Source organism: Phaseolus vulgaris, chromosome 1, assembly GCF_051622355.1.
Source record: "Phaseolus vulgaris cultivar YP4 chromosome 1, ASM5162235v1, whole genome shotgun sequence".
NCBI classification, from domain to species: Eukaryota; Viridiplantae; Streptophyta; class Magnoliopsida; order Fabales; family Fabaceae; genus Phaseolus; species Phaseolus vulgaris.
In genome coordinates, this window is record NC_143498.1 from 9112002 (window position 1) to 9131447 (window position 19446).

At 29.8% G+C, this 19446-nt stretch overlaps 1 protein-coding gene across 4 annotated transcripts; it reads left to right on the forward strand.

Annotated features, from left to right (window-relative positions):
• The first annotated feature begins 7014 nt into the window (after window positions 1–7014).
• Window positions 7015–17248, forward strand: LOC137813454 (Polynucleotidyl transferase, ribonuclease H-like superfamily protein). 4 transcript variants are annotated; one of them, XM_068615711.1, is made up of 14 exons: window positions 7015–7106; window positions 7498–7554; window positions 7625–7690; window positions 9664–9797; window positions 9880–9992; window positions 10811–10939; window positions 11028–11098; window positions 11406–11465; window positions 13055–13110; window positions 14437–14497; window positions 14638–14905; window positions 15237–15418; window positions 15505–15800; window positions 16914–17248. In XM_068615711.1, the coding sequence occupies exons 3-14, from the start codon at window positions 7667–7669 to the stop codon at window positions 17035–17037; spliced, it is 1518 nt and encodes a 505-aa protein (XP_068471812.1). In that variant the 5' UTR covers window positions 7015–7106; window positions 7498–7554; window positions 7625–7666; the 3' UTR covers window positions 17038–17248. The 4 variants fall into 4 exon arrangements, with proteins under 4 accessions (XP_068471812.1, XP_068471811.1, XP_068471815.1 ...); XM_068615710.2 differs by having other exon boundaries at window positions 7020–7140; XM_068615714.2 differs by having other exon boundaries at window positions 7022–7106; window positions 7635–7690.
• The last annotated feature ends 2198 nt before the right edge of the window (window positions 17249–19446 follow it).

The following is a 19446-nucleotide window of genomic DNA, read 5'->3' on the forward strand; positions in this document are numbered from 1 at the left end:
GTAAGAGAAATCTGAATTTTTAAATAACAATCAATATTTTCAAGGGTTTTAGAAAACCCGATGTCTTCTTCGAGGTTATTAAATCAGATTTTTTTTACAGTGAATGTTAAGAGAATCACTTACAAAATATTGTCTAAAATATTATTTGAAATACCTGCTATTTTTTAAAACATTGTCTAAGTGTTATATAAAATACCCACACTTTCAAAAACGTCGCTTAAAATATTATAAAAAATACTCACAGTTTTAAAAACGTTGTCTAAAATATTATATAAAATATTCACAGTTTTAAAAACGTTGTCTAAAATGTTATATAAAATACCCACAGTTTTAAAAACGTTGTCTAAAGTACTCACATTATAATAACCAAGTCTGCATTTTATAAAATGTTGCTTTAAATAAATAGACAACGTTTTTTCTAAATATTTTTAGCCAAAGACAAATAAACTTTACTAAGTAACCAACAATAAAAAAACGTTGTCTAAACCACCTTTAAGCAACACTTTTTTACCTGTTGACATGTTAGTGTTGCCTAAAGTGAAAAATGGCGTAGTGTGTTTTCACTTTGAGCTTTGGTTATTCAAGAGAGAAGTGGAATAAGATTACTCTATATTGATTTCAGTTGATTCTGTAACAGTGTAATTCGTTCTGTGATTTGTGTACATTCTGGTGTTGTAAAGCCAAGAAGGGTTGTGTGCTCTTGAGGTTGTCAAGATCAACATTCTTGGTGGTGTATGTGCTGAACCAAAGGAAGTGTGTGTCTTGAGGGGATCAAGGTCACTTCTTTAGTGGTGTGTGTATGTAATCTGGATTTGATTACCTAGTGGATTCCCCAGTGGTTTCTAGGAAATTGGATGTAGCTCTTGGGTTAAGAGTGAACCAGTATAAAATGTTTGTGCATTTCTCTCTTCCTTAAACTCTTTAATTTCAGTTGCTGTTATTTTTATTGGTATAAACAACCGATTGTTTCTGCGAAACAACCGATTGTTTTTCTGTTTTGAGCTTTGTTCTTGGCAAACTGAATTCCTAAATCTGGTTTCTTGTAAAGAATTTCATTCTATCTTAAAAAGTTTTCGAAAACCCCCTTTAAACCATTCACTCCCCCTCCAGTTTAAAGCCATACATTCTAACACACAGTACAAACTGAAATCAATACAATTGCAATCCTATTCCACTCTCTTTGAAAACCCAAAGTTTGATGTGAATGTTCAAAACTTAGAATCAACTTTGTCACCACTGAAAAACTCAAATTTGTTTCACTTGCTTGTTTGAAAACATAAACAAACCATTTATATTTTCTAAAGATTGGTCAAAGCAATTAATAAATGAGCGTATTCAGTTGAAAAAAATTTAAAGCACATTCAACAACCAAAATAGAATTATGTTAGGATTTTCAAAGAAACAATTAGTTAAAACCACGAAACAACCAATTGTTTGGTTTGAGAGTTGAGTCACCAAACTAAAACAATTTTCAACCTTTTCAAAACTCCTAAGAGGAAAACAACCGGTTGATTTGACAAAACAACAAGTTGTTTTTCACTTAGTTGGAAAAACACTTGATTTCAAAAAGGTTTTAAATTACATCAATTTTAGATTCAACAAAGGTGTGGATCACATTCTATTCTACCAAAATCCCTCCTAAACATATCAGCAACACCAGCCTTTCATCAAACACTTTGGATTTGGATTCTATAAAGCACTTGATCACTCTTGATCAACACTCACTCTACGGAGGGGTTACATCTTTCGATGAATACAAGGTGAAAGTTCACTCACATAGGTGACTAGAGAGACACATCTTGTGTTCTCTTCTAAGCTCACATGGATCTATATACATTTGGTAGTACTCACACTCTAAGTATTGGAATCCTTTTCTAAAGCTTTTGAGGACTGCAAATTATATTGACATTATTTTTGCACAATGCATCCTCTAGTCTCTTGTATTATTCTTCTTTATGATAGACTTTTATATAATCACTTAAAGATGATAGTCATTGGGAGGTCATTTACATTTGTTAAGTAGCTTCAATTCTTCTTTGTCTTTCTTGCGTCTAATGGGTGTCAACTTGACTATTGCAATTAATGCAAATTTTCAAAGCTCTTATTTCTTTATACAGTATTATGAATGACTAACAATATATGATTCCCTTGGTAACATAGCCTTTTATACCTTGCAAGGTAAAAGTGCACATTATACAAGGAAAATAGTTGAGCCAAAGTTTAAATGTAGTTATATCAAGAGAGTTGTTGGTCATTGCAACTTTAACTCATGTCTTAAGAAACATTTGAATGTTTATGTTTGGTGTGAGTCTTCTTAAGAGAAAACTTAGGAGGGAATCTCTGAAAAGTAGACTCAAGTTTCATAAATGTTCTTTGATCTTGTGTTGTCTTGAACTTTACGTTGAGTGTATCATTTGATGCTCATTCACTTATTTATCAGACATTTTGGTTGATCTTTCTAATGCTCCTTTCGTTTGTCATTCATCGAGACTTATTAGATCAAGTTAAAGGTATACTCGATATTCTTTCATTTATTCTTTATTCTTTAGCATACAACTTTTAATGTTGACCCGGAAATCACAATTTATAATCATCTAGACAATGTGATGATATGACTGATCTTCGCCTTAACGGACTTAACTTCATGCTAGATGTTAAATTTTTTCTTTAACAAAATTTGAATCAAATTGTTAGGTTGAAGAAAAAAAAATAGAAATTAAATAAAATAAGTTAGTTTTGATCAATTTTCAAAGTTTTGTATTAACTTTTAATTTTTTTATCAATTCAAATTTGAACATACTTATCAAACCTAATGCAATTCAATTATATTATAGTCAATTGAGTTTAGATATTAGATCAAACTTGGAATAGTGTATCTAACTAAAATTAAATCACCAATTTCAAATTTAGGAAAGTCAACTCAATTACGAAACAAAACTATTATTTCTACTTGATAATTGATTGCATAATTATTTTATAAATATTATCATTAAAGGTTAATGTTTGAATAGAAGAATATGTTTCTCTTTTCAGATTATTAGATTCACTTAGCTGTGAATAGATTTATTATTTATTCTGAAATGTTAATATGTTAAAACTTATTCTTTATAAGTATTGTAACTAATTTATAAGAATCAAAACCAAGTTTTTTTAAGTTAAAGAGGTGTTAATAATTAAAAAAAAAAACTCAAATCAATTATACTTAGACTAGATTTATAGAAAACAAACTCAATCTGAACTAGTTAACGTGGTATTTTTAATTTTTATAATTACTAAACTTAATTATTCAGCACTATTCCATTATAATTGGAGTTGGTTGCTTTATGAAAACTCAATCCAAACCACTTATTTAATCCTAATATAATATTGTTAACCATATTATTTAAAACATTGATTGAGGTTTTTTAAGTTAAAAAAGGTGTTTTTAAAAAAAATTATTAACTCAATTATTGAACACATCTCAATTATAATGGGACTAGATTGCTAAAGAAAAAAAACTCAATATTAACCACTTACATATCCAATTCTAATCCTAATATGATATTACAGATGACAAATTTAAACCATATACGAAAGAATTAACAAGAGTATATCATTTTGAAAATTATGGGTATTTTTCACAATTTTTACTTTTTGGTGATGAACATAGAAAATGAAAAAAGTGGAAGAAAAAAAAATGAGAATTATAAATAGTCTAATTTAATTTCTTAATACAAGATGTCAATTTTTGTTTATCTCTTACAAAAGTAGAAAAAAAAAAATCCTTTATCAATAATACATTTTGACGTTCTTCACTTTAAAAACTTAGACCCAAAACGTTATTATACAATAATTTGGATTATAATTTGGTTGCCACAACTTGACTCTACAAAAGTATTCATTAAATATTTTGTATTATTATTTATTAGTTAAATTATACAGTGTTAAATATTTGTTATTGATAAAATTTCATCTGGTTTAAAATTAAAATGATATATTAAATAATAATATATTTATATAATTAAATCATCTTCTTATTTTAACTGATTAATAGTTTTATATGATCAAATAATTTTTTATAGTTTATAAATTTATGTAATATAATTTATACCTATATCTATACCTATATATAAAGGGGATCCCCTCTTAACTGCTCTTAATTTTTTTTTCTATTTTATTCTTATATTAATATTTAATTTTATTATTGTATTATGTTCATTGTGTCATTTCTTATTCTCCTATTAACTGCTCTTAATTTTTTTTTCCATTTTATATCTTTACTTAATAATTTATTGTATTAATTTATTTTGGTTATTTCGACATTTTATAATTTCAAAAATTAATAAAATAATTTTTTAATTTAAAAATTTATTTTATTTGTTATTATTTAACTGGAGAGTGGAGAGAGTGGAGGGATTGATTAATTACTTTTTTGTTTTAAAGATCTTCTTCTCTATTAAATAAAAAATTAAAGATATTTGTAATATTTTGTGGACCACTTAGTGGAGATTTGGTACGTTACTTTTCTGATTTAAACTGATAATCTTTTTTTATTAAAATTGTAAATTTTTTAAAATTGATTTAAGAAACAGATTTTATGATTCTCCACTCCACATAACCCACTTATCCTACTTCCCACTTTCTGTCATCACTATTTCTTTATCTTTGTTCTTCCTCTATATTTTCTTCTTTTAGGTTTTGATTTTTGAAATCTATGTTTTACATGTTATATTAATATTTTATTTGTTTTTTATTTGTTAATTGTAGAGAGTTAATATTCATAGCAAAATAGAGTAATCAGAGAAAGAGAAACTGAGTTTCGTTGTCGCGCTCACTCCCCCCAATCGTCGTAAGGTTCTAACACGAAGGAACATTAGATTTGGGTGCGAAAGATGAGAACAATTTAAACAAGTCTCTATACAGGTCCAAGGGTCCAAGGTGAAGAAAAGAGAAGCAGATTTCATTGCATTTTCTTCTTATTATTGGTTGTTTATAGACCTAATAAAAAACATTGGTTTAGTTCCTATAATTGATCAAATATTAAAAATTATTAAAAAAAATATGAAACTCAAATTCTATTTAATTATTTTTTCGGTTGAGTTTGTAGTTTTAAATAAATTTTAACTATTACCAAATACATATATTTTTACCCATAATTAATAAAATATTAAAAATTATAAAAAAATATGAAACTCAAATTCTATTTAATTATTTTCTATCTTGAGAGACGGTTTTAAATTCAAATAGTAATTTTAAATTTTAAATTTTAAAAATTCATTCATTCTCTTTACCATATGTAACTTTTAATTATCGTTCTCCACTATTTTATTAACCTACCATTTAACTCTATACTCTTTAACTTCTCATTTTAATGTTATTAAGAGAAATTGTTTTTGAATAATAAAAAAAATACTAAAGAAAGAGAAATAAAAAATGCGGATACACACTACTATTTTAACTGTATACTCTTTAACTTATCATTTTAATGTTATTAAGAGAAATTATTTTTAAAAAATAAAAAAAATACTAAAAAAACAGAAATAAAAAATGCGGATACACAAGCACGTCAGAATGTCTGTGTTCCCGCTAGTTAAAATAAAATTATTTAGCAACTGAATTTATCATCGTAGTTTTTATTTTTTTACACTCTAGATATAAATATACATTCCAAGTGGAATTTGAAAAATAAAATGACGATAAATATAATAATTTTATTAATATTTTAAAATTATATTTAGGGATAACAACACTGTTCTGGATAACAATGGATGTTATGGATCTTTATTGGCTTTGTTTAAAATAATTGTCCCATTACTTGTTGGATACTTATAAAAAAATAATATCCATTATGAATACTACAAATGGAGTTGTTTTTTTTTTTAAATGACAAATTTAAATAGGTTTTATTATAAAATATACATTTTAAAAAAGTAACATTTTTAAAACAATTTTAATTTCATAAATATAAATAAAGAATATAAATATATAATAAAATTATAAATAATTCTTCAATCATTAATATTTCTCTCACTACTAATTTTATTCTTATTGTTTTTAAATATTAAATTTATTAACAAGTAGGAGATAAGTATCCACGTATTGAATATCATTATATCTATATCTGCATCTACTTTATTAATAAACAGAGATAGTTAAAACACACGTATCCATTATCTAATTTCTTTTTTTATCAGCAATCCATTATCTACATATATCTATAAAGATATTCATATTCATTTAATATTGAATATGCTTTTTATTTAAAGAAATCACATATGTAGCTTTTTTCGGCTAACCCTAACATTGGCAACATTAGTAGGAAGCTTATGTTTTGGGTTATGAAAATTCTTATTTTATCATTTTCAAATTATACCATCTATAAAAGTTATTTTCCATCTTATAAATCAATTTTTTCTTAAAAGTTTTTCTGATTCGATTTTTGCTTTTAAATTATAATAATTGTGCAATATAGAAGAAAAAAAACTTATAAATTGTGTAATCCAAAAGGGTATATGTCATTCTCTTTAAAAAAAATGGAACAACTAATAGATTGAGACTACATTAAGTGCGTGTGACATCTTCGTTAAAAGTCATAATGATGAAAAAGAGACGATATAATTAAGGAACTTGATTTTAGTAACGATTTTCTTTCTAGCGGTAAGTACGGTTAAAGAAGACAACTAAAATAATGGAAACAATTTGAATTGTGAAATCCATAATAAAAAATAATTTTTGAATTATGCGTACTTTTAAGAAAAAAATATTTTTCAGATTGAAAATGACTTGTACATGTTGAAGATTTTCTTGATTTCACGTTTTATAAAACACTTTTATGACATCCGGATGGTATAATTTAAAAAGGGCAAAATGGGATTTTCACATTTATGAGAGTGCAGAAAAAATGTTTGGTGGTGCAGGAAGAAATTACTTTTGGGCTAATCTATAACACTGGAATGGGTGGCCCATGTGTTTAGAAAGAGAAAAACAGAGATCATAACATTAGTATAAATTAAATGTTTCTTCCTCACACGATTCATACCCCAAGTAGAAGTAGAAGCCGCAGAGAGAATGAGTTCCTCTGAAGCCTTCCTCAGCGTTGAAGAAGATGATTCTACTGCTAACAAAAAGTGCGGCTTGTTCTACGATGTTTATGGACCCGAAGTACATTTTCATATCTTTTTTTTTCCTTTTCAATCAATTTCTTCTTTCTATATTTCTTAACTTCTTCAGGAGAAGCTTTTGTTTTCGTGTTCCTCTCATGTATCTTATGTCTGAGCTTTTATAAAGAAAAATAATAATCAAAATGTGGTTTCAATAAGGAGGACGTGCTGTTTTTTTGTCTTCTTTTTCATTTTCTGTTGTTGTTAAGTAGTTGTGTGTTTTGCTGTGAACAGGTACAGTTATATTGTCGCTTGAAATGTTGTTCTAAACTGCCAATAAGTTTTCCTTGTTATGTTTGTGCTGTTTGTTTCTTGGTGTATAATTAAAAGGAGTTGATTAATCGTTGTGCTTTTGCAGGGCAAGGCAGATGTTGTTTTCAATTCTCCAGAAGATAATTCAATTCTTGATCTAAAGGTAAGTTTTTGCAAGCATTGGTGAATTGAAATTTGAATCAAAAGTAGTCATGACTGAGATGGTGAAGCAGGATATTCAAGGACTTGTAACTTGGGTGCTTGGTGAAGGATTTATGCCGTCATGGGTTTTTATTAAGGTACTAATTATCTTTTATTTCAACAAATACCCGTTCAAAAGGAAATATGATAAAAAAAAGGTTTATTTCTAGCTTTTTAGCTCTTGTATTCCAAACGGCTTCCGTGGTTGTGGGAACTGTGTGAGTTGTATCATGTTAATACTGGGATAGCAAGGTAAACAGCCACTGTGAAGTGACAAACCAAGTCTCTTTTATGGCCGGGTGTTGCAAAAATATTGTCATTGGACACGCTAGCACTCACTGTTCAGATGGACACAGACAAAATGAACCACTGATCAGCACATGGGGGCACCTGGTCACATCAGCAGTGGCAAGCTCAGCTAGTTGGGCAGTTTTGCCTTGGTGTAAAGAGTTGTGGGAGGGAAAATGCAACAATGAAAGAAACATTTGTAGATATATGAGATAGACAATGGCAGAGACAGGGTTTTAAATAGTGTACTATAGTGCCACTATGGCATCGTAATTGAGCGGTTTAGTTTAGCGGTAAATAGCAGATGCAGCAGATGGGATAGCAGCACTATGTGATTCTACAAAGAAAACCCTCTGAACAGAGGCATTGGGCTTTTCGGGAGGGCTATTTTAGATTTTGATTTCAAAGAATGAAATCTCCATCTGTAATAATAGTGAGAATGATAAAGAAGACATGATTTAGAAGATGTGGATTGATGATTCTTATCTAGGAAACTTATATTTGACATTTGTTCGGATACACTTGTGTGCTTATTTAAGGCACCTGCTGCTTTTTATTGTTATTTAGGAATGTTGTGAATTTCATGTAGCTTTTTCAGAATTTGAGGATATATATGTATATACATAAACTATGTAAATTTTTTCAGAATAGTGGCTATCCCGCTATGAGCTATCTCACTTATAGCAGTCACTACGGGTCACCATTTAAAACAGTGACAAAGGAGAGGGAAAGCAAAGATGAATGTAAACAAAAAAAAGTGTTTTTCTTTGTTTTAAGTATCATTTATGGGAGATTTTCGTTGAAAAATTTCAAGTATTAATGTGATAACAAACCAAGTATAAATTTATTCTATTTCTGCACTTGTTAATGATGTATCTTAATTTACTCATTCAGTATAATATGCTTTGCAACATAGGATATTCTTTTTATTGGAGGAATGTTGGCAAATATTCTTTTAGCTCTTTGATACATTATTGTTATTCTGGAGAGAAAGAAAGTACCCGGAGGTTGCACATCATCCAATTATTGCTTCTATGGATGCATTACTAGAAGACGAGCTTGATTTTAGAAATAAAAAATAGGGACTAATAAAAATTTGGTTAGGATCAAAGCATTTGCTTGAAAGTCTTAGTTTTGATTCCTGTAACCTGTTGCCAACAACATCCTTTGGTATATATGACCTGTAAATGCCACTTATAATAAGCAACTACTAAATCTGGTGGCAGGACCTAATCATATAATGGGGGTCTCTCCCTTCCTACTAGATGATATTAGTAATGAGGGACATAGACAGTGAACATTCGTAACAGCATTCTTTCTCTGTTTCACTGGTAGTGGTCTGAATTTTCTTTGGTATTTGGCTACATTTTGCAGTAAAATGTTCTACATCTTCATTTGTTTCTCTATGTTGAGTGAGTTATGGTCTTTGCAGTTTTGTGGTTCTGCTTTAACATTGATTTTCTGGGGCCTCTAACTGGCTTTGAATGTTTCATAGGACTAGTTTTATGTTAGTTTAACAAAAGGATTAATTTTATCAATCTTTATGCTTGTTTAAGCAAGCATGTCATTCAATTTGGAAAAGGTTGTTAGACTACCCTAAAAAGCTTTAAGTTAATATTAAATATATATTGGCTGATCCTATACATAAAAAAAATAGTTGATCACTCTTGTCAGTTTAAAAATAGCTACAGACCTTTTGATTTTTAGACCTTCGATTTGTATCCATATGGCATATCACATTTTATTTTGCCAGTATCACTAATATATCACTCATTATTTGCAGAATAAACCTCTTATTCCCAAAGTGGTTATGGTCTATATGCCAGGCCTAGATGCAGCTTTGTTCTTGTCGCTGTCCAAAATGCTTCGTAATATAAAAAAAATCTGTGGCAAACCAAGGCCTGTCCTGGCTCTTAGGTGTGTAGAAAATGTATTTACTTGTTTCCTTCAAAATGTTGTTCCTCTTACTTAAACTTTTCTTTTTTCTCTCCCTGGCTAGCTGTGTGTCAGATAGTATGCAGACGATAGATGCACTCCTAACATGCAAGATGAAAAGAAAAAGGGATGAGAACAGTTCACTTATGAGGAAACCTGCTCTTACATCTCATCAAGGTTTTCATTATTCAAACCAATATATGCAAATGTCTCTTAATATGTGTTGAATTTGAGGTTCTAGTTATTGATACAAAAATTCCTGGAGTGGCAATTTCCTAAAATGTTATCTTGTCTGGAACCTGAAGTCCTCAAGTTGTTTATATCAGTCCCTGTATTTTGCCAACTACTTAATTCTTAAAGAGTTTGGTAACACAGCAAAAGGAAATAGCTTTAATCTGGAATCCTTTCTGCTTAATTATTGTGTACAATTGATGCATATTGACCGATGAGTTGAAAAAGTAAGATATCAAATTCAAATTTCCTAGGATGGCTTGTCTTTTGGATTGTATATCTGTAATATTTGGGGGGTGGGGAACCAATAAACTTCTTCGTTATACTTGACATAAAATTGACGGTGATGGTTTATGGTATTTTCTTATAAATACTTTACAATGTTTATGAATATATATTCACATGATTGTTTATAAGAATGGAATCCCTGTTAAGTTAGCAAGGAAAGTAGGCTTCTTGGCGTTAGGATTTTTTCTGACTTATGATATATGCACTCATACCACTGATATATGTTTTGTAACTTTTCTCATGTTTCACTCTCAATTGTGATGTAAGTACGTGAGATTTCATTTCTCTTAATTTTGAATTCATTTTAAGATTACTATCCTATAAACTAAACAAAAAAGTTTTTGAATATGACAATTCAAACTAAATCCTATTGTGTGTTGTTTTTCCACTTGGAGCAACTTTATTTGAGCTGTTCTTTATGGCCACAAACTTGAATGCATTGCTATCATTCAAACTTAAATTCCATCTTGATGCAGAAGAAGGTTGTCGTGATACAGACAGTCTATCATTTACTGAGCTTACTAAAGACATACCTTTCCCTGTTACATACTATACACTAACTGAGAAAGAGCTGGAAGAGAATGGATATTCTTTTAATCAACCAGGTGATTTTTACTCGGCTACTGATTATATGTGTATCTTTATGAATTTTTTCTTACTGGACAAGTTTTTTTTATGCCCAATTGTTTACAGGTTTTCTTTCTACTTTGCCTGCACCTTCAGGATCTCCTTTTTATGAGATGTTGGCACTTGATTGTGAGATGGTAAGTTAATCAATACCAGTTTGGTTTAAAGCTAATGCTGTTTTTATCACTGAGAAATGAAGTTGTGGATGATTACTTGTCCATATTTTTACAATTCCTCTGAGAACTAAATGCATTTAACATGTGATGCATGGACTGCAAGTTATTCCAGCATAGTTTAAAATTATACTGACTGACTGTCGTTTTATTGGCATACATGGCCAAGAACTTCATTTTATATTGAGACAAATTAAAGTAGTTATGACATTTTTTATGTATATCCTGGAAATATGCTATTCTGATCAATCTACTTTTACCATTTGCTTAGTGCATAACAAGTGAAGGTTTTGAGCTCACAAGAATTAGTCTAGTGGATGTCAAAGGACAGGTATTCACTGATTTTTTTTTTCTGAACTAGCTTTTTGTGAAGTAATGCATCTATCACTGATTTTAAGAGGAATGGTCATTATTTTTAAAATTTTAATAAATATTTATGAATATTCTAATTTCTATTTCTTGTGTTTGTTTCTATGTATCTATTTCCATTGAGATCATGGTAGTCAAAATTGAGATCTTACTCAAGATCGGAAAGGGAAATATGAATCATAAATTAGAAGATTGTAACACGGATTGTAAGATCTTACAAATTTTATGAAATTTATATATATACCCAAAAAATCATTATATCTCACTTAAAATTCACAATTTAACTTCATAATATAAAACGATACATCATTAAACACCACATCCTAGTTAAATCAGAGTAACTCCTTCATAGTTACAAAACAATAACAAAATAATACTCCAGCTATACCAAATAATCTTGTAAGTTAAATTCACAATCTGCTTAGAAACTTTCAACTCCATCATTTTCATCTGCTTCACCATTCAAATCAGTCATGTCTAAATCATTCTTTTGTAAAGACTAATCCTCCTCAACTTGGACTGGAACCAAGTTTTCATCCAAATCCAATGCTTCATTCAGCTCATGCTCATCTTCCACAATCTGCTCTTCATCGGATGAACAATCATCATTTTATAATTAATATTCAAAACTCAGGCTTGAGCTTAGTACATACGTGACAAATGGTCGAGGAACATATGATGAATCAAATAGGGACCTCTTAGAACCACATCAAGAACTGTCTGAAAATAAAAATAATAGAACAGATGAGGCCCTGCCACTCTTAACTTGACATGGAAAAACAAAGACGCCGAGTAAAATTTGGGATTTGCCTGAAATGATGCTGGGAGTGCAGGTTCAGTGGCAGATATGGAGGTCGGCTGTAGCCAAGTGTCTATTCTTTTCACACTCAAATACTAGTGAAGGGTGAGAAAAAGGTGTTATCCCAAATCAGATGTCAAACACGGGAGTATGGGGAGTATGAGAAAAATACCCAAAAAAGGCTCGAATGGTGAGCAAATTTGAATGAATAAACTGTACATTTTTATTTGTGAAAGAATAGCAGCTAAAAAATTTGTGGTTGTCTATGTTAGCAGCCATAATATGTGGTTGTCTATGTTAGCAGCCATAATATGTGGTAGTGATTCTACTCCTTCAAAACAGTTTTTGACAGCAAAATAAATAGTTTCACAAGGCTGCTCCCAATGCTCCTCTGCAGCAGTGGCATTATAGTGTGCAGTAGATAAATAGGAAGTTGTTACCTGAGAACGCTTCTTAACAAAACTCTATGTTATGTTGCTTGTCATTGCATTTTTAACAACTCTGTTCTTTTGTTTTGGCCATTAGAAAAAAACATAACTTTTTAATTGTTAGTGAAGCTACCCATATTTGTCTGGAAAAGACTAAATGCTGTTGTTTAGAGATTCTGTTTTGATTGTCTTTTTTTCTGTTTTATCTACAATCTTTAAGAAATTGAAATAACCAAGTTACATATTGAGACTCGGTCAATTCTTTAAAATTGGGATCTTTTTCTTGTACAGTGATGGCTTAATTTCTAAGATTTATCTTTTCAGGTTTTGATAGATAAATTGGTTAAACCGTCAAATGCTATCACTGACTACAACACAAGGTAAGTTGTTGTTTGAGTATCAGTAGTGTACCTGTATAAGCTCACTATTTAATATTGGAAATTAAAAATGCTATTGCTTAATAGATTCATAAGTTGATCTAATCAACACCCATATTATAAATTTGAGTACCTATTTTTCAATTTGAGGATATCTCTTTAATGTATTTTTCCACATGACACATGTTTTCACCCTTATTTAGCACTTGCTTTTATATAGTCAAAAAAATTCTTGAATTATTAATTTTTTTCAAATTTTCATTTTTGCATTAAGACGTTTCCTCTCAATTCTCAGCTTTAATTGCATTTAAATTTATCTTTTTAAATTAAAATTTTTATTTTCATCTTAAATCTGAGATACTTCTAATCTCAAATGATTTCTAATCTGAAGGTACTTTTTGTTTTTTTTACTTTTTTTACATGAATTATATATATTTCTTATTAGTTAAAATGATTTTTTTTTTCACATCTGTAAGTTCTACAAAAATTAGAAGTCACCCATACAGCCATTCACTGGTTCAAAGTTCTAATGCGAAGGAAAGCTATCGGTAATCCGGGGAGTGGGTGAATTATCTATTATGTGTAACATTTGTCTTTTTTTATTTTTCCCTTCTGATGGGAGTAATTCTGTTCTGAGACCTTCACTGTCTTTTCTCTTTGTAAAATCTTCTCGTAAGGTTGTTATTTGCATAGGGGACTGTTTAGTTTATAGGAGGGGAGAGAAGGTAGTCCTTTTCTTGTTTGGTTAACAATGGTAGGGGAGGGTTTTTAAAAGTTAGTTTTCCTTTGTACCCTTATAAATTTAAATTTCAAAACATTCTTAGGATATTTTAGTCATTATAATTAAAATGTTTTAAATCTCCTCCAAATCCCCCAATATTCAAGGGAGAAAATATTAAACGTCCCTTCTACAAAATCCCTCCCTCCTCTTACTTTCAGTACTCTCCAACCAAACATTGTGTTATTGCATAAGATGAGGCTTGGGGGTTTGGTTTCCATCTTATACGGGATTGACTCCTTTTTTATGAAAATGAATAGATTAAATTGATATTGTTAGGTACCCTAATGATCCTTAGAAAATACTGAGAGGAACATATCAGAATGTTGTCAACTTTCTAGAGCTAGAAACCCCTAAATAGATTGAGTATTATATGTTGTTGTTTGGTCTTGGTGGGATACTCTTATCTATTTGCAATTAAAGCAAAGCAGTAGAAAACCAGAAAATAAGTTTAATCTAAAAAAAAGGTTGAAATTGTTCTGTATGATATATTTCTTTTCACTGGATTTGGAACTAAATTGTGTGCATCAAGTAATAATTATGTTGTGCAGATTTAGTGGAATAACGCCTGAGATGTTAGATGGGGTGACAACAAGTCTTAGAGACATTCAGGTTCAATTACTTGGGTTATCTTGATTTGGGTCTTTTGTCTTATTTCGGCTAATAGGCTCAGACCTCTGGTTCTTTGCTGAACCATTTAAGTTGAAACTATTTGTTTTGCTGATTTAATTTCTTTTGCTTTGCATTTTCAGGAACTGTTCCTAGAGTTTGTTTACAAGGAGACTATCCTTGTAGGGCATTCTCTGGAAAATGATTTATTAGCATTGAAGATATCCCATGACGTGATCATAGACACAGCAGTGTTGTACAGACACCCCCGAGGAGCATCTCATAAAAAAGCTCTAAGGTTTCTTACTAAGAAATTTCTTGCAAGGGAGATACAACAATCAGAGAATGGACATGACAGCATTGAAGATGCTAGAGCTACCCTGGAATTGGCACTATTGAAGATCAGAAATGGCAAGTACTTCTTCACGCATTATTGCGGCTGCTGAAATCTTTATGTTGGAAGTTTTGGATGCATTATAGTTTCTGTATATACTCTGTAAAAGCAGATGATTTGCTTAATCACGTGTAGAGCTGTTACCCTTTTATGTTAGTGTGAAGGGTACAGCCATCATAGCGGCAAGGTAATAATAAATATAGGATGTATTTAGGAATTTGGCAAAGCACAAATGGGGATCGGAAACAGAAGACTATACTGTAGTGTAAAATAAAGAAATTTTCTATCAACAAGCTTTTGGTTTGCCATATTGTTGTTAACGTTACTGCTGTGATCCTCTTGAAACAGGGCCTGACTTTGGTTCCCCTCCGTCCTTTACAAAGAAAAAGTTCCTTTCTATTCTGAGTGAGTCTGGCAAAACTTCATCATTGATTGATGATATATCCATAGTAAAACGGTATGCCTCCGAGTCCTCTAATGCAATTCCAGTGATCTCTGATGATGAAGCACTTGCAAAGACCAAGAAGGAGGTACATGTCATAAGCTGGCTTCCTTTCCGTTTAACATTTATGACTACTTTATGGTCTCGTTTCATGCCTTGTGTTTTTTGTTTTAGGTGAAGAATGACAAGGTACATTTTATCTGGACACAGTTTTCGGAGCTACACTCATACCTGAAGAAGAAAGCTGAAGATTCTGATAGCTTGAATGAAAGACTTGCAGAGATGATGGCATTGCAAACATGTCAGAAAAATTCTGATCAACAGAAAGGCTTCAAGTTGAAAGCACCTGCTGAACTGAAGGAAATTCTGGTTCGCATGGATGCTAGAGTTCATAATCTCTATTTGTCATTACCCACAAATGCTATGATGATAATTTTTACTGGACACGGAGACACTGCCATTGTCCGCAGGTAGAAATGCTTACCTTTTTTACATTCCAAGTATTCTATCTTTCTATTTGTTTTAATTGCTATGCACTTTCCATCTTACAATAATGTCGGAATAAATTAATATGACCCTAGAATGATGCATTTTTCCATGAGTCCTCAATCCTCATTTCATACATAATTTCCATAAAAGTTTCATTTGTCCAAATCTAGAAATTCTCCACCTACCCTAGTTAAATTTGAGAGCCAGATTTACTCATGTAACTTGTTGATTCCTCATGTCTTGATGGGCCTTAGATCACATTGAACTAACTGATTTGCATTTGAATTCAATGGTGCTGTATAGTTGGTGAGTCGCCAACAAATTGAATGGCTGGGGTTCTATTTTATCAAATGTTGGTTAGAAAACTGTTTGTGATAATTGGGCTAGAGATGAGCATGAACCAACTCATTCCACCAATCTGCTGGCCTGTTTGGGGTCATTTAACCCAGTTTAATGTTTGTTTTCTCTTACAAAATATAAATTTCTTGAACAATTGTGTAATAAATTTTTTTGTTTAACATAATATTTTGTTTAAGGTAATAATCAATTTGTTTATTTTAAAAAACATATAATATTATATAATTTAATTCAAGCTTTATACTTTTTTAAAGTTCGGGTTTAAATAAATGCCTCGGTGGAAATTTCAAGTCGGGTAGGGACATAGGAAAACTTGTCCCAACTTGCCTCTTGTTCACCCTTGAATTAAGCTAGAAAAAAACATCTTTTTAGTGGAAGCCCCTTAATTTACTTGGGAATTATTCACATTTAACACTGGTAGGATCGTACCCTAGGCGACACTCATAATGGTGTCCTTTGCCCTTGGCCACCCTAATTTTTCATAAAACCACTCACCATTTATTAACCCTTTAGCCATTGTCAATGTGATCTGGCTGATGAACATTACTGATTGAAACATGAAACCTAGTCCACAACTCCATTATGCATGAACTTTCAATTAATATGGGAGCATAAACAAACCTATGATTGCCTTATTTTTAGTTAGACTTTTGGTGAATTAACATTTTTGTTTGTTTATTCTGCATGTTATGTTTTGTTTTTTAACATGTTTGACCCCCCACACCCCCCTTTTGAAGGTTGAGGAGAATGCTTGCAGAGCAGACTGAGCCTAATTTTTGTCGTGAAAAGATTGTGGACATTTTGGCAGAATTTCAGGCTCAAGCTGAAGTAGCATTGTGTTTTGTAGGCATAAAGCATTGAGTATATTGAGTATAGTTAATTCAAAATGAACTGAAATTAAGTTTTGTTAACATGTGGCGAGTATCCACAATTTGATTGTGAACTTTGTAAATATAGTGGCAGAGGCCTTAGAGTAGTTATACGTGTATAGGCCTTAGAGGGGGCAAATATGAAAGTGCCCAAATGTATTGAACTAAGTAGTTCTGCTTCTATTAAAGTTACTTTGTCATCATACATTCTTAGATACAGTATTTCCTGCTTAGTTTTGAACTTCAGTTAATTACTTCATTTATAAAAATTTCTTAAAGAATGTCATAAAATTGAATTTTTAAACATATAGTGTTAACATTTCTATATTTTGTTTAAATAAGGTATAGTTTAATATTAATTTTTGCTTTAATAACTATTTTTTGGAAATATTTCTTTCCTTTACTCTCAACATCCATAGAATTTTGGGAAAATACAGGATTTTTTTTTCATTTAATGGTTAAAAAAGTAAATAAAGAATAATTTTTTAAATAAAAATTGAAGAATAACAATTAAAGATTGTATGCACGAGTCATCCAAATAGAAAAAGAAAGTAATAAAATTTGGGAAGAAATATGTTTGGCAAATTTGTCCTGCACCATAACATCAACCTACATTCAATATGCTATTTAAAATAACGAAAATACTCTTGTGAAATAAAGAAAAAGAAGTTAAATGAAAGAAGAGTGTGGATAAAAATATATTTTTCAGAACTTTTCTTAAAAGTATTTTGGATTTGAATTTCTCGAAACACATTCTTCAATTCTGAAAATTTTATTCTGGAATGTATTTTCAAATTGTGTTCTGATTTTTTTGAAACACATTTACGAATTCTGATTTTATTTTTTCAAAGTGCATTTTCAAATTTTGTATTTTTGGATTTTCCTTTTTTTAGAATTTTTTTTATTTATTTTGTATTTCCTTTTCCATAAAGAATTTTTTTTACCTTTGAATTATATTTTGGATTTTGGATTTTCAAAAGGTAGTTTTAGAAAATTTAAAAGATGATAAGATACAGGTTGAGGTTGAAATTGATATGGCCCAGAATGAACTTGTCAACATATTCACTGACTAGAATAATTTCTTATATTATTGTTATAGATAAATAGTTTATTTACCCAGTGGTGTATGGTTGTTTATTTTAAAAAAAAAATATTTTAGCTTGTTATAAAATTACGTATTAATTAATTTATAAAATTGTACATTAAAATATATTATAAAATAAAAATAATTTATTAATGTAAGTTAAAAGGAATCATAAAATAGTATTTTTATAAATTTAAATAAATTATACCAAAGATTTAAAATGCAGCAACAGATAAATTTGAACTTTATCTTGGTCTTTTGTGTGCAAGAAAATAAGGTAGCTACTGTATGAAATGCAAAGAATACACTTTAAAAGGCATAAATAATGTGTTACTGTAGAAAATACAACTTCTTCAAATGAAATGCAAAGAATACACTTTAATAAGCATAAATGTGTGTTAGTGTTGAAATGAAAACTTAATTCAACTTTTGAAAACTTTTTGAAATGATCATAGAAGTTACAAAGTAACTCTAGGACTTGTATCTTGAAGTTTTTTATAAAAATATTCGAAGGAATGTGTGAATAAGGAACAATTTGTTTTTATAGAGGTTCATTCATCTTTACTTACATGTTTTTCTTTTCAAATTAGAAAGATTCAGTAACAAATATCAAAGTGGTTTTAACTTTGTCTTTTCACCATTGATGTTTTTTTGTGTTTACTTCTTACCTTCTAATCCCTCGAAGGTTTCCTTTATATATTACACCGGAAATTGTAGAGACAACTCTATAGGTAAATTTGCCATTTTTAATAAGATAAAACTTTGAGATTTTTTAGATGTTTTTTTAATAGATTAGAGTAACCTTTTGCATGGTTAACCTTTTCAATTATGCAGAGCCTTTTTTTTTTCTTCCTCTTTCATGTTATTAATCTTTGTTAGAGGTAGGTTTAGATTTATCTTAAACAAGTATTATATAATTTGGTAGAGCCCTTAACATGGATTAGTTGATACGTTAATTTGTTTCAACAAGTATTATATAAGCAAAGTATAAATATATCAATAGATAAAATATAATATAAGATTTTTTTTTGTAATGATAAAAATGATTTTTTTTATGTAATTCTTTTATCGACATATATACACATAATATAAAAAAAAAGTCTAGATTTTCTATGTGAATTCTATAACCCACATTGACACAGACAATTAATATAAAAAAAAAATCTGTTAATTAAATAATTGTTATAAAAAAGTTCATTTTCTATGTCATTTTTAAATATTCGTAATAGAACAACTTTAAAAAAATGTTATGTACACCATTTTGTGTTATTTTTTTACATTGGTTAAGACTCTAACCCACGTTAAAAGCAACATTTC